Source organism: Mus caroli, unplaced genomic scaffold (genome assembly GCF_978045245.1).
Source record: "Mus caroli unplaced genomic scaffold, Mus_caroli_1 scaffold_18, whole genome shotgun sequence".
Taxonomy (NCBI): domain Eukaryota; kingdom Metazoa; phylum Chordata; class Mammalia; order Rodentia; family Muridae; genus Mus; species Mus caroli.
In genome coordinates, this window is record NW_028227273.1 from 81,731,219 (window position 1) to 81,757,067 (window position 25,849).

The window sequence follows — 25,849 nt, forward strand, 5'->3', positions numbered from 1 at the left end:
CTAATCTAACTCACAGCAAAACAATATAAAATAAGTTAGTTCCTTTACTTTACAAGTGGGAAAACCAAGGTATCCCCAAAACTACTGTGCCATTGACCAGGTGAAGAGAAGAAACAGACTCCAAGTCCCGGTCTTCCTAACTCTTGAGTGTCAGTTATATAGGCCAATCCGGAGAAGGCCTTTCCCCCTCTATTTCTCTTCTTATTCTCTCATTAGTCACTTCCTTTTCAAAAGGAGCTGTTGTGGATGCCTCTCTCAAGACTCCCTGGCTTAAAAGGGATGGGTAATCCGGCTCCTTTAGTAATAACCACAAGCCAAGGGGGACCCTGATGAGCATGAGAATGTGGGTGATCTGGCTCTTCATGGCTCACGATTCTGACAATCACAGGCTCAACTAATGTGGGCAGTTCCGTGCCCAAACTCTGCCAGATTCAGCCGGTTACCACCTTTGCATCTCATGCCAGCCCACCAGTGTTGATCCGTTCAACTCACCTTTCCATATGACCCTTGTCCTAAAACCTTTAGCAGCTCGAACTGGGAGGGGTCTGCCTTCTCAAAGCCTTCCTTCACATGGTTGCTAATGTCAATCTCCTTCACAATGCCTTCTTCCTGCAAGACAGCAGTGATGTGCGGTTAGGACACAGCCGGACCCCCCCTTCACACCATCTGTACCCCTCAATCTGAGAAAGTTGTTTGCTCTGGGGGCTTCAAGAACGGAGGGTTGAGATGGTGTGCCATAACTGGCTGTAAGCCTTTAATGCTTTCTCTCTTCCAGAGGTTTCTGTCACCTCTCACCAATACCACAGGGACATCTGATTGTATTCCCCACGAACATCACTCTGCAGTTAACAGTTGAAATTGTTGCTTTCAGGCTCTCTGCAATTCCCCTAGGGCCAGGACATGATCTGTGTCATGAATCGCACTAAATGCAGGTTTCTGGCACAGTGCCTGAGAAAAGGAGGGTTTTGTTTTTGTTTTTTTTTTTAAGTATAAAATGAAGTTTATTTGGGAGCATGGGAAGGGGGCGTTGAAATGAAGTGGAGGCAGAGAAAGGGTGGGATAGAGAAGGAGAGAGACAGGAAAAGGCTAGCAGGGAACACATGGAGAGAGGAGGGAGGGGGAAGGAGAGAGAGTAGCCAGGGCAGGGTGCGGATAGGGGTCAGAGAGGGAACAGGACTCTTAAAAATAACTCGGTGTTAGGGGAAAGAAGCTGCTTTCAAGGCCAGACACCAGGTCCACTTACAAAGATATCATCTTGCGACTTTCGAGAGAGACACCAGAGGCAAGGGTCACCTCTGCATGCTGTAGATGACAATGAGCACTAAGAAATCCTACTGAATGGTTGCAGGGTTCCAGAATGTTCTAGGAGAGCAGGAAGTAGGAAGAATAGCCACAAAAGCAGCTGTAAGAGTAGAGCCCCGCCTTCCGCTTTCCATCTGAGCCTGAAGCTGATCCTGTGCCACAGCACTCCATACAGAAATACCACAGGCAAAGAGCTGGTCTTCCAGTAGTGTGGGCACACCTGTGAGCACAGGAAGCCCACCACTTCTGCTTCAAGGGACACGCCCAGAGACCTCAGGCCACAAGACCTGAGGAGCAGCCTGGGAAAGGATTCTCCCAGTTTCCATCTGTGCTGGGAGCTGGTCCTGTGCCACAGCGCTCCTTACCCAAATACTGCCAGGAGAAAGCTGGTCTCCCAGGAGTGCTGACACACCTGTGAGCACAGGTGACACCACCACTTCTGCTCAAATTCCTGGCCCAAGAGGGACCCATCCAGAGCCATCAGGACACAGGAACCAAAGAACAGCTGGGGACAGGATCCTTCCAGTTTCTAGCTGCACCCCAGAGCCATAGCTCTCCATATACAAATTCCTACCAGAGAGAACTGGTCTCCCAGGAGTACTGATACCAGCTTATAGGAGGGACAAGCCACAGTCAGAGACAGAAAGACTAGCTAACATCACAATTAACCAGATGGCTAGAGGCAAAGGCAAGAACGTAAGCAACAGAACCCAAGGCTACTTGGCATCATCAGAACCCAGTTCTCCCACTGCAGCCAGCCCTGGATATTCCGACACACCAGAAAAAGCAAGACTCTGATTTAAGATCACATCTCATGATGGTGATAGGGGACTTTAAGAAGGGCATAAATAACTCCCTTAAAGAAATACAGGAGAACACAGGTAAACAGGTAGAAGCCCTTAAAGAGGAAACACAAAAACCCTTTAAAGAACTACAGGAAAACACAACCAGACAGATGAAGGAATTGATCAAAACCTTTCAGGATCTAAAAATGGAAATAGAAACAATAAAGAAATCACAAAGGGAGACAACCCTGGAGATAGAAAACCTAGGAAAGAGATCAGGAGTCACAGATGCAAGCATCACCAACAGAATACAAGCGATAGAAGAGAGAATCTCAGGTGCAGAAGATACCATAGAAAACATTGACACAACAGCCAAAGAAAATGTAAAATGCAAAAAGCTCCTAACCCAAAACATCCAGGACATCCAGGACACAATGAGATGAGCAAACCTAAGGATAATAGGTATAGAAGAGAACAAAGATTCCCAAGTAAAAGGGCCAGTAAATATCTTCAACAAAATGATAGAAGAAAAAGCCCCTAACCTAAGAAAGAGATGCACATGAACATACTAGAGGCCTACAAAACTCTAACTAAATTGGACAAGAAAAGAAATCCGTCCCCTCACATAATAGTCAAAACACCAAATGCACAAAACCAAGAAAGAATATTAAAAGCAGTAAGGGAAAAGGGTCAAGTAATATATGAAGGCAGATCTATCAGAATTACACCAGACTTCTCACCAGAGACTATGAAAGCTAGAATATCCTGGGAAGATGTTATACAAACCCTAAGAGAAAACAAATGCCAGCCCAGGCTACTATTCCCAGAAAAATTCTCAATTACCATAGATGGACAAACCAAGATATGCCATGACAAAAACAAATTAATACAGTATCTTTCCACAAATCCAGTACTACAAAAGATAATAGATGGAAAACACCAACACAAGGAGTGAAACTACACCCTAGAAAAAAACCAAGAAAGTAATCTTCTTTCAACAAACCGAAAAGAAAGATAACCACAAAAACATAAAAATAACATCAAAAAATAACAAGAAGCAACAATCATTATTCCTTAATATCGCTTAACATCAATGGACTCAATTTCCCAATAAAAAGACATAGACTAACAGACTGGATACATAAACAGGACCTTGTATTTTGCTGCATACAGGAAATGCACCTCAGTGTCAAAGACAGACACTACCTCAGAGTAAAGGACTGGAAAACAATTTTCCAAGCAAATGGTCCCAAGACACAAGCTGGAGTAGCCATTCTAATATCGAATAAAATCAACTTTCAACCAAAAGTTATCAAAAAGAATAAGGAAGGACACTTCATACTCATCAAAAGAAAAATCTACCAAGAAGAACTCTCAGTTCTGAACATCTGTGCTCCAAGTGCAAGGGCAACCACACTCATAAAAGAAACTTTACTAGAGCTCAAAGCACACATTGCACCTCACACAATAATAGTGGGAGACTTCAACACCCCACTCTCATCAACAAAACCAGGACAGATCCTGGAAACAGTATCCAATCAACAAAACCAGGACAGATCCTGGAAACAGAAACTAAACAGAGACACAGTGAAATTAACAGAAATTATAGACCAAGTGGATTTAACAGATATCTATAGAACATTTCATCATAACACAAAAGAATATACCATATAATCGGTCACAAAACAGGCCTCAACAGATAGAACAAGATTGAAATAATCCCATGCATCCTATCAGATCACCACAGACTAAGGCTGGTCTTCAATAGCAACAAAAACAACAGGAAGCCTACATACACATGAAAGATCAACAATGCCCTACTCAATGTTAACTTGGTCAAGGAAGAAATAAAGAAATTAAAGACTTTTTAGAATTTAATGAAAATGAAGGCATAACATACCCAAACTTATAGGACACAATGAAAGCAGTGCTAAGAGGAAAACTCAGCTCTGAGAGCGCATACACTAGCAGCTTGACAGTACACCTGAAAGCTCTAGAATAAAAAGAAACAAATATACCCAAGAGGAGTAGACTGCAGGAAATAATCAAACTCAGGGCTGAAATCAACCAAGTATAAACAAAAAGAACTATACAAAGAATCAACAAAACCAGGAGCTGGTTCTTTGAGAAAATCAACAAGATGGATGAACCCTTAGCCAGACTAATCAGGGGGCACAGAGAGAGTATCCAAATTAACAAATCAGAAATGAAAAGGGAGACATAACAACAGAAACTGAGGAAATTTTAAAAATCATCAGATCCTACTACAAAAGCTTATACTCAACAAAACTGGAAAATCTGGATGAAATAGACAATTTTCTAGACAGATACCAAATACCAAAGTTAAATCAGGATCAGATAAACCATCTAAACAGTCCCATAACCCCTAAAGACGTAGAAGCAGTCAAGCAGTCATTAAAAGTCTCCCCCCGCCCCCAAAAAAGACTGCTCAGGATCAGATATGTTTAGTGCAGAGTTCTATCAGACCTTCAAAGAAGACCTAATACCAATACTCTTCAAACTATTCCCCAAAATAGAAACAGAAGGAACTCTACCCAGTTCATTCTATGAAGCCACAGTTAAACTGTGTATTCTCCCTTGGAGACGGAAGGATTTCTGTCTAATCAGGAACCTGTCACAATTTCCTTTTGTAGGGGACTTCATAAGAGATTTTTTTTTTCTATTTCTATCATGCTTAATGCTCCAAATAGATTTTTAAAACTGGTTGAGTGCATATTACTTTTAGCTTCAGAAGATATCATGTATATTTAAGAGGTATTTAACTATTATAAATTATTTTGATGACTTAAAAAATGTCAATACTGAGCTGTATATTTTAAAATCAATTTTATTAGTTTAATAAAAAAAATAGAATGTTCAAAAAAAAAAAGAGTAGAGCCCCAAAGAGGGATTGTTAGACTTCTTCCTTTCTTGTTTTTATCTCCTTTATGGCTTTCTCGTGTTGTGCTGCTGCAGCTAAGGTTCTGGGTATTACATTGAATAATCATGGTCAGAGCGGGCATCCAGTCTCATTCCCAACTGTAGGGGAAGTGTTTAGTTTTTCCCAGGTTAGAATGTTGGCTACAGATTTGTTGTATAAACCACATGTTCTTTCTCAGTTACAGATTTAGCCTATAACATGTGTGTGCATGCATGCATATATACATACATATAAATACATGCACACAGGAGTATAAAACGGAAAGGACAGTGAAGCTATACTCAGGGTACCTCAGCAACAGGGCTGCCTAAACAGGACCAGAACAACAAAGCAATAGACAACACTGTAGAAGGGTGGGAATCTCACAGAGCCCTGTCCCCGACTACAGGCAGCTATGGACACAGAGGGGGAAGGGGGGCTGGTTACACACAGGGAGGAGTTCATCTCACTCCCAACGGTCAGCCCTGAAATCACATACACACAAAGGCTGCTAGAAGGACTCCGCAGAGTGGATCTTTGCATCTGGGTACTTACTCATATACATAATAGTAACAGTGATGAAGAGGTCTTGAATTAGAGAGGGAGTGAGGTGCTGTACATGGGAGGGGGAGGGGTAAGAAAGAGAGGGGGATGACATAAATATATATTTGTTTGTTTTTGGTTTTTTGGGGTTTTTTGTTTTGTTTTGTTTTGTTTTGTTTTTTGAGACAGGGTTTCTCTGTATAGCCCTGGCTGTCCTGGAACTCACTCTGTAGACCAGGCTGGCCTGAACTCAGAAATCCACCTGCCTCTGCCTTCCGAGTGCTGGGATTAAAGGTGTGTACCACCACGCCCAGCTGACATAATCATATTTTAACTTTATTATAATATACTGAATAGAAAGGAGACCAAAGGAGGATAAATAATGGGATGGATGGGGGATATGAAAAGCTGACACACACACAGGATATGTGTGTGTGTGTGTGTGTGTGAGAGAGAGAGAGAGAGAGACTGACTGCAGAGCAGTGACGGAAGACTGGGTAGTAAAGATAACGAACAGGAAGGAGAGGAAAACCTAACGCATGCCAGCTCCCTTGAGGACTCCACACCTGTCTTCCTTTGAGACATCTGAGTCCAGTCAGCCCTCTGCTCCTCTGTCCATCTGGAAGTTATGTCCTACCAGCCTGCTACTGGGTAAATTGTAACAACTGTGTAACTAACTGATGGTGTCCAAAGCAATGAATTCCCTCTCTGTCTTTGACATTTCTCTCCAGAAATGTAAAGCTAATCAAGATGACCATTTGTCTCTATATATAAGAAAACTGGATGCTACAATGCCCCCTCCCCAGATGTGCCTATTCCCAAGGCTCACCTACCATTATCCCACCTGGCTATACTAATTAGATCTCTGGTCTGTGCTTTGGAAAACAGATAAGATTAAATGACCCTGCTGCAAGGAGAAAAGGGTGGAAACTAATGGTGTGACTGCTTTCTGGATGCAAGGGAAAAGGGTAGAAAAAGAAACCTGGTGTTCTTAGACACATGGGAGTGTTAATATATGGCAGGAAAGACCCCTCTGGATGCAGTGACAGAGTCTTCAATAAGGTGCATGGCGGTGTCCCACGTGCAGTGGGGGCAGCTGTGCCCTTATCTGGGGGCCAAGATGTTTATAGGAGAAAGAGAGCTGAGGTGGGCTTGGTATCAATCTTGGAAACTAAGGAAAAGCCTTTAAAGGTGACCCAGCAGCCAGAGGGGGGGTTCAGCTGTCAAGAACGATTGACTGTTCTGTCTCTAGAGGGCCAGAGCTCAGATCCCATCACCCACATTAGGCGGCTCATAACCACCCGTGACTCCGGCTCCAGGAGATCCTACACACTCTTCTGTCCTCTGAGAGCACTTCCACACTCACTGTATACATATACTCATTGATGATGATTGATGATTGATGATGATGATGGTGGTGGTGGTGGTGATGATAACGTAAAATCAAGGCTCAGTGTCCATCATAGACCTCTGAATCAAGCGTAACACACTTATCTCACTTTCCTGGCCTGAGATAAGGACCTTAGAGTCTGGTTTTTCCTTTCCAGCACAGCAGGGTAGCCACTTCTGCAAGTGTTTGCTGGCTGCACACTCTGCCTGTGAAATCCTGGCAGGAGGTCTCCTGGGACATAGCTCCTGAGTGGCAGGCAATGAGAGGACTCTGTCTCTCCATCTCTATCCTTGGCTGTGTGTTCAGCTCCTGATAGAAGTGGACCTTCTTTGGGATTCTTGTGAAGAAGAAAGTGTCAGAATGGGTGTGACGCTGCTGCCCTGGGGTCCACGGTGTTCACTAGCCCAGTGACTGTCAACAGCAGAACCCAGACCAAAGCAGCCACGGGCAGCTTCAGAATTCAGTTTCTGAAACTGAAGAAAACTTTCGGGCAGAAACCTCATGGAAAGGAATCTAGTAAACTACTTTCTCCGTCCTTCCCTTCCTTTCTTCCGCGCTTCCTCTCTCTCTCCACTGCCTCCTCTTTCTTCTCCTTTTGTTGTAGTCAACTTAGCTATTTCACATTTTTTAAAAGATTATGACATATTGAGGGAAAAGAAAAATAAATGGATTTAGCTCCAAGCTTTCCAATGCAGCCCCCCGCCTTCCGACATGTGCTATTGTCTACCCTTGCTTGGTCTGTCAGAGCTGGAAACCTGGCACAGAAGGAAGACTCACGTAGAACAAAGGTATTTACTGAAGCCCGCACAAATCAACAATTACAGGCCTCCAGTGACAGGCACAAATGAAGGCTGTCAAGAGAGGGGACAAACTGAGCTGCATCCCTGGGAGACTCACCACACAGTTAACTCCTGAGATCACATTTCCACTTCTCTAGGAACACCGTGCACCAAGAACTCAATGATCTGCAGCCAGGCCTACAGCAACCCTCTCTGTGACATCCTACAGGTGGGCTCCGTTCCTAAGCTCCTTGTTCCCTGCATCCTGTGTGCTGGTTTGGAAGAAGCAGGCTGGCCTAGCAACTCTCCCAGAAGCCACTGGGATTCCCATCACGCATCTCAATGTCCATAGGTTCCGCCACAGGACGAGACGTGTATTGCGCCAACTGTATATTCTCTGTTGTATCACTGTCTACCCAGCATCTACTCTGTAAGCGCCTACAAGGGATTCCTTGAGGGATAGTTTAAATGTTGGCCTCTGTAGAACACCCAGCTCAAAACGGCATCCAGTGTTTGGTGTGCACACGACCTCACCACCCTTACACCCTCCCTCTCTGTAGCGTGAGAAGAGTTGAGAACTTTCTCTAACCCTGAAGCCATCATGTAACATTATACACACATTTCTGAGTTTGAGGAAACTATATTGGAACAACCCCAAAAAGCCATCATCGATTGAGGTCCGGCAAAATAGTCAGTCACGTGCATCCAGATACAGATACACGTGCCACAGAGAGAACACACACCCTGTCCACCCCACGTGAGACACTGGGGATGGTCCACCGCTGGTCCTAAGATGCCAAAACGTCAATTTTTTTATCCTAGATAAAGCAGACTGCAGCTCATCCAGGGAGGGCGCCCATCTGGATTATCAGGTGAGAAGTCTGCTGACGTTTCCTGAACCCAAGGAACAGCAGGTCGGATTTTGGAGGCATACAGCAACAATGCAGGAACCCTCAAAATCCTGACCCCTGAGCAGAGGCCTAACGTTGTCAGCAGTGATCTGGTGCCCAGGGCTCTACTAGCGTGGACTCGATGGCTTCAGGGCCTTACTACAGGAACAGACATTAATAACTGCCTGTTAAACTTCCACACTGGACTGCTTGTGTGCTGTGGAGCCATCACCAAGCTCCTTGATCACTTACGAGTGGATACTTGTTTGGTTTGGCCTCTTAACACAAAGCAAGAAAAGTGGCTGGTTTAAAAGGAATGGCCAGCCAGCCTTGGGGTGATCATGAGTGCCTGTTGGGACAAAGCAGGAAGGAGCCTCGGAGCTAGGCCAGCTACCAGCGTGCTTCCAGTCAGAATGGTAACTCTCCCTCGGCTTTGCTCCAGACTTGAAGTGGTGGCTATCTATCTGCTATCGGCTGTCACGGTCTTCCTGTCACCAGACCTCTGGCTTACGCACGGCTGGAAGGCCCAGCACCTGAGTCGAGCCCTGCACGACTGTAAATGAACTCTGGCAAAAGGCCAAGGCACTTAAAAGAGAGAAGCAACCCACCAGCAGCTGCTTCTGGAAGCTTCTGGATTGCCCTTCTGTCTCGGAATGACAGCCGAGGGACGGCAGTGCAAATCCCTGCTGAGATCTGTGTAGGTATTCTTGGATCTTCCCCAGAACTCAGCCCCACTGCGACACACACAGGGCTGGGCAGTCTTCTCACGGCTAACTGGGCTTCGTATCTCAGAATGTCTCCTCGGAAGACTATTCAAAACAGTGGCTGGCTGAGGGTGGGGTTAGGTTTATGGAACATTCTAGCACATCTCTGGGATTTCCTACTTATCGAGACAACGGATACAGCTCATGGGTTCAGTCTTCAGCCACTTCTTCCCAGCGCAACACGTTTTTCTTACTATATTTCAAGCTCTTAGAATAATGGTTACGCAGAAAAATTGCTGCCGTGTTTTTCATTCAGGTTTTCACGAGATTGAGTATATTTTAACCTCATTTCAAGCCTGGGGCCCCTGGGCAGCTTCCGAGAGTGGAGTGTGACAGTGGGCCTGCCCATAACCCACAGACTGGATGTGAAGAATGCTCAGTGAGCATGGAGCTGCTGGCTGCAGGAAACCTCACAGTTCTGTTCCCTTTCCGCTCTCTCCAACTGTGGCTACGTATCCTGACTGGGGCAGGCTCCCAGCACACGTGACAACTGGAACCGCCAACACATGCCTCAGCATGCCTCGGCTCCCCCAGATGCACGGTGTGATTTGCATGAGGAAAGGTATCCCCTCTTCTGGTCCTGCCTCCCACATCCAAGTAGAAAAGACCTGTCCCTAAAAGAGACCAGAGTGGCTGTGTACTGATAGTGTCCTTCCTTCTCACCCAGACCTGCCACTGTGATGAACTACAGAGAAATGGCCCCCAGTGGCTCATATATTTGGATGCTTGGTTATTACAAAGTGGTACTACTTGACAGAGATTAGGAGATGGGGCCTCATTGGAGGAAGTGTGTTACTGGGAGTGGGATACGGGATTTCAAATGCTCAAGCTAGGCCCAGTGTCTCTCTCCTTCCTGGTGTCTGTGGACCTGGAGGTAGAGCTCTTAGCTCCTTCAGCACCATGTCTGCATGACCGCTACCATGCTGACAATGGCCTAAACCTCTGGATGTAAGCCAGCCACAATTAAATGCTTCCTTTGTAAGAGTGGCTGTGGTTGTGGTGTCTCTTCAGCAACAGGACAGTGACTGAGACACCCAGTGATCCCAAAGCAGAGCCACTTATGCCTTGCTTATACGTGGGGGTGTACTTTAAGAAGGCCACGCGAAAGCGGGAAAGCACCACCAGATAAAGAAGCTCATGGGGAGGGGAAGGGGCTGTCCTTAGGATGTGACAATTGCCAAGAAGGAACTCTTTCCAGAGAGAAAACTCACTGTCAGCTATGAGATCGGGGCTGCCACTCATGTGGAGAAATGTTGGGGAGGGAAGAGAATTCCCGTGTCTTTCTCTCCATACTCAGGTACTCGAATGCTCCTCACCTGGAGCTGGTCCGCTAGGCTGTGAGGGGAGCTGGTCTGCTAGGATGCGACGGGCACCTTACAAGATGTTCTCTCCTTCCAAGCTCAGGCAACAGAGTCACACAGGCACCTCTACTGTAGCTGACCCCATCCTGGTCCCTACACCACTGGGCAGCCCCTTCACCTCCATGTGGAAGCATCAAGAGCCTTACCCTCCAGGCTCTGCACTTCCCTGCCGGAGACCCCTGACAGCGGCCGCTGTCATTCCATCCTTTCACTTTTCTCGCCCTGAATAGTCTTCAACCTCTTCCGAGAAAGGCAAGTGCCACAAGTGGACTTGGTACACAACGCATCAGATGCTCCTGCCATGTCCAAGAATTCCCTGGAAGGAAAATGCCATCACACGAAGCCCCCAGGGAATGGCTAGTATCCCTGATTATCTCACCAAACACATGCTTGAGGAATGGAAAGACCAGCACACACTTGGGAAACAGAAGGACCAGCTCCCTGGCCTTGAAGCTGCCCGGCCCTTCCCCAGTCTTCACTACTGTCAATGGCCACTGGTCCTGAAGCCCCACTCCTCCTCCTTAAGTAGACACCCCAGCCCAGCATGTCCTGTTGAGACTCATCCGCAGCACTGGCAGGTGTGCTTGGCAATCCCTATTCCATGACCAAAGACAGCCAATGCAGACATCATTCAACTGGAGGAAAGAGTTCAGATGACCCACCCATAAGGAAAACAACCCAGTGATTTCAATGACATCATTGGAGGGAATCATCTCCTCCAAGCTGGGAAGTCGTTACTTAGATACTTGCACAAACCTATACCCCAAAACATTTGAGGGAACTGGGAGACAACTGGGCACCAACCCGAGGCTCCCCAACCTGCAGGTGCATTTCTACCTTTACTGTCTACAGACCTTCTCTCCAGCCTCAGAAGATGAACACCCAAGCTCCCTTTGATATCTGCCCATTTGGAAACTCTGAATCCTTGGCTCACTCGCTCTCTCCTGCTGCTGCATCACCCCACCTACCAGGCTCTCCTCCTCACTTATACACAGATCTCCCCCCTCCCTCCCTCCCTCCCTCCCTCCCTCCCTCCCTCCCTCCCTCCCTCCCTCCCAGGCAAAAGAGCTGAAATGCACACCTTGCTCCCTCACTAAGCAGGTGAGCCTTTTGGTTTTTGTCTTGACAATGTCTCCAGTGAACTTGAATCAGTCCCTTGTTATCTTCACTCTGCTCCATAGCCTTTCTGAAGCCACCAGCCTGCCTTGGCCTAGAAACTGGCTGTTAGTGTTCCTGGTTCCTTGCTGGCACAATCCACTTCAATCCACCAATGTGCGTGCAGGAAGGGACAGCCTACAGGAGCTGACTGGGCGGTAGTTAGCCCGTGCTCCATGTTCTGTGCTGGCGCCAGGCGAGGCGTCCACACTCCTCACGCACTTTGCCTTCAGCGCGCTCTGAGAGCAGATGCTGCCTCCTCTCAAGGGCAGATATGAACTGAGGACTACAGAGGCTTCACATGGCCAAGCAGTCAATTTGCTTACGAGGAACTCATGGTAAGAAGGGCCAAGAAGCTGGAAAGCAGGCAGTGCATAGGACATGTAAGCAGTGATCACATATGTACACACATCCGTGTGTGCACATTCATAAATAGCAGTGAAGCCAACAAATTGCTTCTCAACTGAGGTAAAGTGAAGAAGCTGCAGTGCCTGCCCTCAGGGTGATCAGTAGCACCAGAGCTACAGGAAGAGCCAAAGACATCGGCCTCGGCTGAATCACTGTCGCAGGCTATCCCCAAAGATAACGTGTTCTCTGCCTCCAGGTCACTCTAGTGGAGACATACAAACGATGCCTGATGAGTCTCAACATGTGGGATCTGCAAGGGGAGTTCCCCCCAGTGAGCTCAGGTTGGGTGGCCCAGGGAAATTGCCATGACAGATGGAAAAGGGATTCACACCCAAACTAGCTCTGGGATTTCTTTGTGAATTGGACCTCAGAATTGAACCTGTTAGAAGCAAGGACAAACTAAGATGGGCACCTAGAATATGCCTGGGGAGCCAAAACAAAGGCCCGGGGGGGTTGGGGGGTGACCAGTGGGAGCAACCAGACAAGGGCTCATTGCTGAGCCTGCATCTCAGAGCTTATGTGAGGTGAACAGGCTCTTCTCCTCATCACAATGTTAGAACCTCAGCTTGATTACACAGCCCTTGCCTCTTATGTAACAATGGGTTCGTTTCACTGCCTCTCAAAAGACCCTTTTGGCAAACCTCTGACATTAAAGAAAAGGAAAACGAGTTTTCTACAGAAATCTTACTAAAGGCACCATTTATGGCTCCCCTACAATGGGATTTTAAACAATGGGGTTGCACAAAGGGGAAGCCAGCTCTCCTGGTGCTAAAATTAATCCGTGAGCAGTTAGCCTAGAGATCATGAAAGATCAATGCTGCCCAGACTGGGCCCATCAGTGCCTGTGAGGATACGCAGAGCTAGAACTGTACACACTCAGTTCCCTGCCAGGACTGCACCTCACCTCCAGCACCTTCTATGCCCCACCCCCACCCCAGGTCATTGAATTCACAACCAATTCCAAATCCTTGGACCAACTGGAAAGAGGTACATGGTTTAGCATGGAAGTCACAAGAAGAGGCGATTACTTCTGAAGTCTGCTTTTGTCATTTCCCTGGCTTCCCCTGGGAGCATCCATTTCCTTTGGGCTCATCCATCCCTAGGGAACCAAGGACCTGAACTATAACTACATAGCAGTCCCTTCAAGCTGCCAGTCAATATGTTCTTCTGAGAGGATGCACCCTGGGAAGGACCTTCCGAATACCAAACACATCCCATTTGCAACCAAGGCCACACTTTGTTGAACCGAGATCTCACAGGTAATAGCCTGACCCAAAACGTTTGCTCTCTAGCCAGCCTCCAATTCCCCGGCCTCTGGGGGTGAGTGCTTAGCACAGAGCTGGGCAGGACATCATCAGGGCTGAGCTGCTATGATGCATCTAGGGAGAGAGAACCTTAAAGCCCATGGGCTTGGAGTTGGGTGTAGCACCCAGGATCCACATGCATCTGTGAGCATCACGGACTTGTCCAGGAGACACAAAGCTTGTGGGCTGCTGCAGCCATCAGTGCCAGCGGGGACATTGCCAGGAGGACGTTCTAACAGAACAGTGTTCTCCCATGTGGGTGTGAAACTGGCAGGCAGTTCTGGAAATCCTCAAGAGAGACACATGGAACCCAGCATCGGAGTAGGGTAGGGAAGGGTATCACTTAAAGTTAGATTAACATAGGTTAAGCCAGAGCTGACCTCTATGTCTGTGGTACCTGTCAGCACTTTCAGCTGGGCTCCAGGAACCCAGCATCCAGGCTTCATCACTAGCCTATTGGAACAAGGTGAGGCCAGTTCTTTCTACGACTAGACTATTCTGGTGGGGTGGGGGTGGGGGGATTACATCAGCACCAATTTCAGAACATTCTCTGGAAAGCCTGCTACACGGCACTGCCAAAAGGACCAGTTCCAGTGTAGGCTCCACGTGCCACGTTCAGTCCACAGAGTCCCCCTCTAATTTCAATTCTATGGCTGTTGTCTAAGGACCAACTGTAACTAACGGGGCTAGCTATCATCACTTTTACAATGTCACTGGTGGCCCCAAAGGCCACCCTTTGCCCTAGACATGGCCAAGGTTATAAGCCAGTGAATGCAGGCCAGTGGTACAATCAATTAACTCATGGTACTTATGGTACTTATATGTAGGTGATTCCAAACCAGGCCAGGTCTGTTGCTACACACAAAGGCAAGGATAGCTTTCTCCTTCATCAGTGTGGACTTCCTGCCCTCACACGGGTCCAGCCCGTCACGTTCTCACCCATTATCTGTAATCTTTCCATGCCTTTAGAGAGAGAGGTCTGTCCACATCCCACCCTGCGGCCCTTGGCAGAGCTGCATCCTCCTTGGAAGTGGAGCTGGATGCTGCACTAGCCACACCCTGCACACACCCCAGCTGCCAAATGCCCACACTGTAGCCACTCCCACTGGATGCACTGCAATTGGCCTCTACAGCTGGGCACTACACATCCTTGAGCCACCTACTATACACACTGAAGCATGTCACTGCATACAAAAGTCACTCACAGCACACACCACAGCTGCACAGACAAATGCACACACCACAGCTGCACACACAAATGCACACACCACAGCTGCACACACAAATGCACACACCACAGCCGCACATACAAATGCATACACCCCAGCTGCACACACTACAGCTGCACACACAAATGCACACACGGCAGCTGCACAGACAAATGCACACACTGCAGCTGCACAGACAAATGCACACACCACAGCTGCACACACAAATGCACACACTGAAGCTGCACAAATGCATACACCCCAGCTGCACACACTGCAGCTGCACAAATACACACATCGCAGCTGCACATACAGTTGCACACATCACAGCTGCACATACAGATGCACACATCACAGCTGCACATACAGATGCACACACCGTAGCTGCACATACAAATGCACACATCGCAGCCACACCTACAGATGCACACACCGCAGCTGACTAATGCTTACCTCTCACCTTGCTCTAGCTCAGTGAGTCCAAGGACCCCAGAACCAGATCTCACCATTTCCCTCAGATGTATGCTCAGGCAAAGCAGAGCAGCATTAGAGGCACTGCACTTCTAGTATTTGCCTGCTTGCCACCTGCAAAACAGTGCAGTGAACTGTGGGTCATGCAAGGAGGCAAATATGATGTTCTAGAAAGAATGTATGACTCAGAGGTCCACTCCAGCACACCTCTGTGCACCTGTAGCATTTCAAGATCATTCTACACCTTCATGTAAATGCTTGATGCCCATCCCCTACACTGGTCCTCCTTCTTCATGCCCACCCCGACAGGGGTCCAGACATGACTAACAAAGGGGTGACAGGCTTAGTCACTTCTCAGGGCTCAGACCCCAGGAGCTGAGGCTACCTGAGTTTTCCTCTAGCTGTGACAATTCTTGGAGGAAGACCCTGTTGGTCTCCAGGTCCAACGAACGCATCTCTCACTTCGCTACCTTCTTGCCTGTGCCCTTGACATTTGAACCTGGTGTATCTCCTTCTATAGGAGAACCTTTTCTGGGCATTCAGGCTGGCCCTGGCCCTTGCTGCATTGAGTGCCTTGCGCTTGACTCCTGGTTCCCGTTCTCAGCCTTCCCCAAGGTCTACCCCTCTGGGCACAGTGACTTCTCAAGGACACAATGGTTGTGTTCTTTTGTGAGGTCTCCCTGCCACTGACTGGAGGTCTGCCAAGAGTGGGTCCACTGTGTGTGGCTGCTGCTGTTGCTCTAGGGTGGTTGTGTGTCCTGTCCTGAGATTTGTCATATGCTTCTACAAAGACAACAGTAGCAGCTGTTGTCCCCACGAGAGCAGCTCTCTGTTGCTCTCCCAAACAGCATCTTCACACATCCCACACAGCTCTGGGCAAGACCTCAAACATATTCTAGTCTGGCAGCCGAGGAGCAAGGGCCCTGCACCTTAACTCTGTTTGCCCAGTGAACAAGATCTAAGGAAGTCAGTTGTTAATGAGCTCAGAGTCCAAATACTAATCACTCCTTGAAGGGACTTCATGAAACCACACGCATAAACTAGAGGACAAGGGTCCACCGCACGGGCTGACCCAGAGCACGCTTGCACTCAGCTACCAAGGCTATGACATCCCTCAAGCAGGTCACATGACAGTGGGTCCTAGACCACTCGCCCTAGGGGATCTAGGCTCTCAGTCCTGTGGAAATGAGCAGCCGCCAGCATTCCCGAGGGCAGGCAGGTCTCAGGGGCACTGAGTGCCTTTCTTTAACAGCTCCTCTACCACACTCCACAGAGCTCCCTGTCAGTGCTTCATAGGGAGAAATAAGGATAGCAATGGTGCCTTCGTTTCTGTGTGTGTCATCTCCCCAAAATTCAGATTCTGGAGCCCCAAAGTACAGGACTTACAGAGATGGCCAAATTAACACTCTTATTTAACAAACTCTTAAAAAGCAAGCGAGTACGGGACAGGCAGCAAGACCACAAAAGCAGCTTGGCGGAGGTGCCTGTACCCGTCACGTAAACCAAAATAAGTATTCTCTATAATAGCAGAGGGTTTGATGTGAAATACCATGCTCAAACCAATTCTACCCTGATGTCAAATATAGCAAAGTGCTTTAGATCAATGGGGAAAATAAAACATTTCAGGGGATAAATATTAAATATGCCCTCCTAAATAAGTAACAGCATCTGTTCAAATACTGAAAACATTGCCTGGGGCAAACCAAAGAATGAGTGAGTGACAGGTGGCGGATGCAAGCGTGCAAAAAGACAAGCGGAACGCTGTCGGGGCAACACACATTTACTCCAGTATAAACCTGAAGTTTTAAGTTCTTCCTTAGCAATTAAAAATGGCAAAATGTCTCTAAACATCACGTAAAATACCAGAGACTGGCACATCAATTTGAGGAAAATGCAGACCGTTATGAGGGGAACTGTGGCTGGTTCCCAAGTACACCACGAGCGTGGACAAGGGCAGTGTGCACACACAAAGCAACTACAGATGGACGAGGGGCCAGGCCACAGTCAGCCAAGAGGCAGGCAGAGCTTCGTGCACAATAAAGGCACCAGAGCACAGAGAGAATGGGGACCAGTCAGATCTGGCCATTAGAGCTGCCTTGTCTTTTGTGGATGGGAAATCAAACTCATCACTGGTGATCTCAGACTCCAGATACCTTCTCGGGGGTCTGATAAATGCTCGCACCCGAGGTGCAAGATTGGAAAGCCCAAGTGCAGACCGCTGCTTCCACCTCAGGAAAGTCACCGTAGGGGAGAGTGGATCTGGGCAGAGCAGCCCTTTCAAAGATCACAAACTAAAGACAATACTGATGGTAGACATGGAAGAGGTTGTGTGGTGGTACAGTTCTGGGGAGGCAGAGGATGAAGCAGGGGGATGGCTACAAGTTCAAGTCCAGCCTGGACTACTTGGCAAGTTTCAGACCAGTTTAGTTTCAGGGTTACTTAGTGAGAACCTGACTCAAACAAACAGATAAACAGTCGGGGGAGGGAGAGTACGTGTGTGGAAAATGTGGTCAGTGGAATAAACACCACGTCGTAATGAAAGTATGTAGTCAAGATTTAGGTTTTCAAAGTCACTTATCCAGTAATCAAATAAAGTAAAATAAAATAGATGAAATTTTTTTTCTGTCTACTCAAACAAAATGTTGAGGAGAAAAAAAAATCCCCAATTGTTTACTGAATTTCAGCACAGTGATTGCCTGACAGAAGAGATAGGTGTGAGCCCAACTGGAGAGAGTAGCAAGAGCCTCGATGTTGATTGTTCTTTCAGTTCTCAAAGCAGCAGAATTACAGACATATAGCTGTGTAAGAACCCATTTCGGGGCTCTTCAGGCTGAAGACATTGGGGAAATCCTAGATACTCTCTATTACGTAAATAAGTTAAATACACTCAGCACACCACTACATAGCAGAAAATTCGTTTATGCTAACAATGACATTAGACCATGCTTATGATATTGTTTCTCTTGAAAGAACATAGAATTCTATGTTAATTTTATGAGAAAACCCCTGTGCAAGTACAAACTGAAAAATGGAACCACCCAAAGTATGAAAGAAACACAGGGGGAGTCTCCAGAAGTCTAATCTCTATGGTCGCCTGATTCATCTCTGATACAATGTCTCCCATGTATTAATTGTTCCCTAAAAACTGGTGACAAAGGTATTGGGATTCCACGGCCTGTGCCCAGAACATGCTGCGGCGTCCTGTTAATGGACTATGGCCCTGACATTCCAGCGTGTCCTTATTTCCTGTGCTGTCCATGATGTCATCATGACCAGTGACATCCTCTAGGGACCTGACGATCAGTAAGGCAGTCCGAGATGAGCTAAGTAGGGAGACACTTTGGACTCTCCCAAGTTCAGGAGAGAGGGAAAGCTAACATAACCGATTAGCCTAGAGTTCAAAGACAAGGAAGCCAACACCCTTCATCCCCTAGAGACCTCCCACGTGCAGGTCACTCAAGACAGCACCACCCACACAGTTACAATGACGATGGCTTTAAACAGTCTTCAGTCCTCTTGATCTCAGGATATGGCTGCCCTGTGAAAGCTGTCCTAGGCAATGTGACCAGCCAGGTTACACCATGTGGGCGATGCCACGGGCTGGGTCCCCTCACCACGGAGCGCATCCCTGGCCTCTCACTGTCCTCACCAACCAACCAGTGCTGGCTTCGGGGAGATCTTAAACACTTCCCCAGTCTTAGGGTAACACAGCGAGGACAGGAGGGTGTCAGGGCAGAGCTTCACTGCTGTGGACCTGCATAGCCCCTACTTGTGCCAGGAGCCAAGAGTGTTTTACTTTAGACATGTCCCACCCACCCCCCACCCACACCCCCAGCTCTCTGTGCTAACACACTGCCATGGTGGGCTCAGCTCCCCTAAATACAGTGCTGGGTTTGGAGGCTGAACGACCTCTCACCTCTTAGGGAAGACCCGAAACCATCAAGTCAGAGCTCAGGAGATGGTAGAGTGGGTAGGGAAGCTGGCTCTACTAGCATAGTGGCCTGAGACTGAGTCCCTGTGACTGTAAAACTCCAGGCTTGCCTGCACAGTCCTGTTACTCTGGCCATGGGGGAGGGGATAGGCAGATCCTGAGCTAACCTATCCCAGCTTCCAGCTCAGTGAGAGACCCCGTCTATTCGGAGAGCAATGGAGGGCAGACAACAGCCTGCTCAGACCTTTGCATATAAGCACACAGGCACACAGGCGCACACACTCAAACACACACCATGAAGACAACAGAAATAACCTTTAGATAACTTCAGAGGTTCCTATTTTTTTCTTTCTGTCTTTACACTGAAACTCAGATGGATGCTAGGTGGTCTGACCAGTACTACAGAGCTCTCTCTGCAGGGTTCTGAGGTCCTCTGTGTGGGGTCCAAGTTTACCAAAACGACAAAGACTCCAAAATAGCAACTTTGTTCTGTTACCATGGAAAAAGCTATGGAGACACCAGCTAAAGCCCACAGAAGTGAGCTGCGATCTGCAATGAGTCTGGCGTTGCTTTCTGCTCATTCTCTGCCTCTAAAAACACCTTAGCATTCTAGCTACCCAGACAGAGACCTCTTTCTTCTTACAACCTGCTCTGCTGCTTACCTACAAGAATCACAGGTAGATCCCCACTACCTGCTCTAAGGAGTATACTGCCCCCCCCCGGGGGGGGGGCAGGGGGGAGTGTGATGGTGAGATTCAGATTGGCCTCCAGTCTTAGGAGTTGTGTACTATGGCCAAGTACCCCATACCCCAGCCATTCTGCACCTCGCTTATTGCTGGAAACCAGAAGCAGACATCTTTGCCCTAAGACGCTGAGGCTTAACAGTGGTAAGTCACAAGCAGAATCGGCACACTCGAAGGTTCCATGTGATCACTCTGCAACACAGCTCTGTGAAACAACTGCTTGACGCTCTGATGCCCTGCGTAGGGTGTGAAAACTGACCTGAGCTTGGGCCATCAGAATTCCCACCACTGTGGACCATGAATACAGAGGGCAGCGTGGACCGACCCGAGAGCTACGAAAGCACGGTGGACAGCATCCTATGCGATTCTGCATCTGAAACCTCCGCCAAGGCAACTAAAAGAGCAAAAGCCCTTCACATTTTGCCTTCTGCTCTAGGTCAATCCCGACACAGGCAGACCTAAATGTAGACATAGACGAAGCCAAGGACCACAAGAGGTTGAAGCGGAGGATGGTCAGTGTAATGGAAGGATGTGACGTGGGAGCATGGGGCTTGACAAGCACTCACAGCATGTTCAAACTGTTTAGTTCTGTGTTGTTTAATTTCTTTTCTATTTCCTTTGTTCAAACTGTTCTGAGTAACACTGTAAAATCAAAAGTTACTATAAAACATGGTGGCGGTGGGCTGAGGGTGTCTGCTTTCTGTACAGAAGCTGGCCCATCTGTGAGGAAGATGCATGTACAGGATGGGGTGCTCCTAGAAGTCTCCAAGATGGCAAATCCTCGGATTATAGAAAACATACTATGGCAGCCCATGCCAGTCAAGCAGCTTCTGTTTGAAGACGTTTTTTAAAATAAAATCATTGCTGAATGCCAGTGTCTGGGAGAAGATGAACGGACCATGTCATGTGAAGTTGACAGGCGTAAGGGCAGCTGTGGGTATATGATACAAGACACCTTAGGAGAGTGAACGGCCTTTAAAATGTAAGAAGTCAATTGGCAGGGAAAGAGCAGTTCTGTGGTATTTAAAGGAACCCTGTCTCTGGCTTTACCATTCCCCACCCTTTCCTTTTCAAAGGTCAGACATTTGCAATCTCATTTGTATGCTAAGAGGAGGACTCACAAGTGTCCCCTTTCATGATGATACAAACAACACACAAGCCAAATAACCCTCAAGGAAGAGTCTCAACCAAAAAGAACAGGGCTGCTTTACCACAGCAGAGTCCGAACTGTGACTCTGAGACCCCAGGTCTTATCACTTAGTGTTTTATGGCTTAAGCATGGTCTTCCCATGAGTCACTGGGCACCCTGGCACTGCTGGTATCAGGGGTCCCAGTCCTGCAGGCCCTGCCCTTCCAGTCCGATGACCAATGCATCCTCACTACCTAGTCAATGGGTATGGAGTCACAGCAACCCAAGGATGACCCAATCTTGGGCAAATGGAGCTGAAGAAGGGGAAGTTAAAAACAACCCCTCTCCCCTCCTCAGTACAGAGCTACAATGCACCCTGCGGCACCCCGACTCACCCTGTACTCTGCTCAGCTCTGACTCAGCTCTGTCAGGGAGAAACCCAAGATCTCATAGTCTGCGCACAACCTAAACAGAGCATTCAGGAAGGTTCTTCTTCGCCTCCTCTACCAGTTCTATGTCCCAACTGGAAAGAGCAGAAGTCCGAGGCTAAGGGGTCTAGGGTGAGTGAGGGAAAGGTATCCTATGGGATAGAATGGGGAGAAACATATGAAGGAACATTGAATTTTTAAATGGTTGGATACACAAAACCCACACCAGCGGGGGTTTTTGGTTGCTTGCTTGCTTGCTAGCTTGTTTGCTTTTTAAGACAGGGTCTGTGGAACAAGTAGACCATGCCACCGGACAGAACTGGGAAGGCTAAGTGAGCTCAGACCACGTGAATCTCAGAACTGAGAATGGTCCTGCCGACACATGTAACCAAGGATCATGACGATCGGTCACGTAGGGAAGACACCTGGAGTCCTCTCCTATGCAAAGAATATCACTAGCATCTCAAGCTGAGCCAGGAGGAAACACCTTCCCCTAAATCCCACTGTACTCCTCAATGTTTATATAGGCCCTGTCTACATGGAATATAGTGCACTTCTGAGACTGGCTGTTTTCACTGAGCTGTAACACTTGGGGAAGAGTTCTCTCTCCCGAAGCAGTCAGCTCTGGACCCTAGACCCACCTGGCAGGCCAGGCTCATCCGAGGGTGCTGCCGCTGCCACGGTAGCACAACCTTGGCTACCTGCCCTGTAAGCCTCCCCAATCTCCTCATTTCTCTGCTAAGAGCTGTAACACTTCCTGCTTTTCTGGTGGACTGAGACCCAAGGGACCCATTCGTCCTGGTTCCACAGAGGACAATGAGCATCTTATGAAGCTTTCTTACCCTGGCCTTGAATTGCGATGGAGCCAAAGACGACCTTGAACTTCTAGTCCTCCTGAGTCTGTCTCCCCAGTGCTAGGATTACAGCCACCACACCTGGCTTACGCCACACAAGAGACAGAACAGTCTTCTGTTCCTAGGCCCAGTAAACTAGTGGGTTTTGATGAATGATCAAAAAGCTTAAGAATCCTTCTTCATACATATTTTACCCAGGATAAGAAAATTCACTCAAGGACCACTTCCAATTGCAATGCTATCTGCTTCCACATTAGGAAAATTCCAGATCTCCCTGAGCCTGGAGCTGGGAGGCGGTGGGGCGGGAGCGGGTGGTGGCCGTACCCTGCACTATACCGTCCTGAGTGCAAGAGTCAAATTGCTTTGTCCCCAAGAATGCAAGAGCTGTTCCTGATCAGCCTGTTCGCTTCTCTTCACCAAGGTGTGAGGACAGTCCCCAAGGTGAGCTCTACATTGTCCTCGAACCCCAGGACAAGAGGCAGACAGACTACAGAAGGTTGGAAAGGCTTGGCTTGGAGACCAGCATAGTGAGAAGGCACTGGCACAGGAAGCTGCTGATCCGGTGGCCAGAGCACAGGCGTAAGACCAGGAGCGCTGGCCTTTAAGCCTCTTTGCCACCCAGGGTGATGAGACCTGGTAGGCGGCCTGCCTGCAGGCACAAGAAGTATTTTGAAAGAAAGCCTTTTTTGTTTGAAATGTCCAGCATTCAACCCAGTGCAACTTCTTAAGAGGGTGTAGGATTTCCCTGGGACTGCTCCCCACCCGTTACTATGGTAACTGTTGCCAGCTGCTCACCCCTGGCACAGTAGCTGGGTGTGGATGAGCTCCCAAGCACAGATTAGATTTCAAATTTAAATGTGCCTGGACCATGAAAGTTCTCCTTCAGCACAGGTCTTTTAAAAAATGTTTTCCCCATTCATAACATAGCAAATGCATACATCTTCCTCTGGAAAATAAAATAAGCATCTATTCTCCCTAGAGTAAAACACCATGGAAAATTGATATAGTTCCAAGTTCTCTGCTATTAAAACTGTTAGCTGTGAGTACACTGTGAATGGGAAGGCCAGAGACACTGAAGGAACAGGTATGTAGACCTGCTGGTTGCCTTTCTATCGCTGGACAAAGGAGTTGAGATAAGTAACTGAAACACTTTGCCCCTCTCATTCCCCATAGTCTCTTAAATCTACTGTTTGGAGCCTTGGGCCATGGTGGCTGGCGTGTATTCCCCTCAGAAAGCAAAGAGAGTAAGAGTGAGGCCAGAGTCACACCATCCCCTTCAAGGACAACTCAGCAGTGACCTGAAATGCCCCCACAGCCCACATCCTAAATATCCCACCACATCCTAAATATCCCACCACCCCAGGTGAATACTGGGAAGCGTTCAAACTCACAGAGCAGCTTTGTGTGGATGGCTGCCATGCATCCAATTACAGAGCATGGGGAACAGAGAGCGGGGACCTTTGCCACAGTCACCAGAAACTGTATCAGTGCCCTGGCAAGCGGGTTTTCAAATTAGGTGGAAAATTATTTGAATATCTCAGACAATAACTCACTGTATCTTATGTCCTCCATCATTTTCCTGACCTTAAAATTTATTTGTCTTCACTTGGTTAATGATCGATTTTACTTTGATATTAATAAACTCACATGAAGAAATGGAACTAAAGTGTAAAGAGAAATTGAACTTGGAAAAACAAAATAATTGTGCCACTATCAGTTCTAAGAGACTGCCATTTGAGTAACGTTTATTCTACATGTTTATGCTTTTCAGAGTGGCTTGTTCTAGCTAATTAGCTGCTAGAAACTGTCAGAATTGGTATCTGTGGCCTGAGCTGAAGGGCCGGGGCTTCCTGCAGCCCACATAGACCTGGATGCTCCACGCCAGGGAGGCTGGCACTTCAGGAAGTGCCCTGACCCAGAAACCAGGCTAGCAGGGCCATTCTGCATGTGAGGAAGACTCAGTCCACTTTGCCTCCACGAAGCTCAGGGACTGAACGCATCACAAGAGTCTCCAACAACCGTAGTAAGAGTTGGTGGGGATGGGGGGTATTGAAGGAAAGACTTGCCCACAGGTAAGTCAGCTCCAGAGCTGTCCAGAGGTGACAAAGGAAAAACGGTCCTGAAATAACGTAGGAACCAAGCTCAGGCAGCACAGAGAAACCAGAGACATGCAGATGTGCTGTCCCTGGTGGCAAGAGATGTGTCTGACTCTGGGAGACACTGGGCCATCTGAGTGGATCTGCTGGAAGGAGAGGTGCAGCCTCACTGGGTCCCACATACTGCGTCCATGCGTTCTATCTAACCTAGAATACAGTAGAGCGCCACCACCAAGTCCTGCCCATGCAGTCATCTCGTCACCCCGGGTGACAGACACTGATGAAGGACTAATAAAAACATAATGTATCCTTGACGTTTACCTGATAATCTTACTGGACTAGCTCTGCCACGAAAGCAGTTCTATAGATGAAAATATCTTGGTATTATTGAAACTTCATGTGCTTTGGATGCCATGACAAAATATGACAGGCTGGGCTTGTTCAAGAGGCAATTATTTCTCAGGGCTTGAGGCTAGAACTTCAAGATCAAAGCTTAGCAGTAAGGCAAGCGTCTTCCTCCTGGCTTCCATGGCTACCCCCTCTCCAGGTCCACGCACGGAGAGAGAGAACAGCTCTCGTGTTCTCTTCGTATATGGGCTTTAATCCCTCTGCCTCGGGGCCCCACTCCGTGAACTCTTTAACTCTGCTTGCTCTTACAGAGGCCTTGTTGAAAATATAGCCCCACCTGTGTCCTTCCTCAACACATGACTTGTTGGGAACACAATCTAGTCCTCAGAACTCAATCTCTCATTTATGGTCCTGTATTCACTGCACTCAGTGGTGATCTAGACGCTGCCAGTATCTATTACACTTTCACATACACTTCTCAGCTATACTAGAGCAGCCATGCCATGAAGCGGCACAGCTAAATGAAGCCTTCCCGGGAATCTTGAGGGGACTTGGGCTCTGATCACTGTGACTTGTACTGTGCCCTTCCCCACCTGCCCCACTACGTCACATCGATTCGAAGTAAAGGTCGACTACAATAGGTGATTGGTTAGGTGATGGCATCAAGTCTGTGATACACAGGTTGTTTGAGAAGTCAAACCCAGTGAGACCACCTTCTCATTGGCTCATGGGTCTCCTGTATGAAATGCAGTATGGGTCCAGAGGCTCAGAAACATTTGGCAGAATTTGTGTTTCCAACAACATTGACTACAGACTCATCTGGGCCAGCTTTCGGATCCTGGCACATCAAAGCTCCACAGAGAGATGGAAGGATTTCTATGCCAGCAGCTAGTGTGGACGACCAGGAACTCTAGGATCTTTGGGTCTCTGAAGCTTGGGCTCCAAGAGAGGATCATGACTAATATATTTGTCTTTCCACTCAAATTGTCCTGAAATAGAGTTGAAAAATAAAGTCCTGCTTTGACTCCATGAAAAAGCAG

The 25,849-nt window shown here is 47.8% G+C and overlaps 1 protein-coding gene across 4 annotated transcripts in view; it reads right to left on the bottom strand.

The window, feature by feature from the left end:
* Positions 1 to 25,849, bottom strand: part of Rps6ka2 (ribosomal protein S6 kinase A2) — a 284,351-nt gene that overhangs the window by 75,809 nt on the left and 182,693 nt on the right. For all 4 annotated transcript variants that reach the window (XM_029471102.2, XM_085833318.1, XM_029471104.2 and 1 more), the window contains one exon: positions 493 to 609. In XM_029471102.2, the coding sequence (XP_029326962.1) occupies positions 493 to 609 (117 nt within the window). The remainder of the gene's footprint in view (positions 1 to 492; positions 610 to 25,849) is intronic.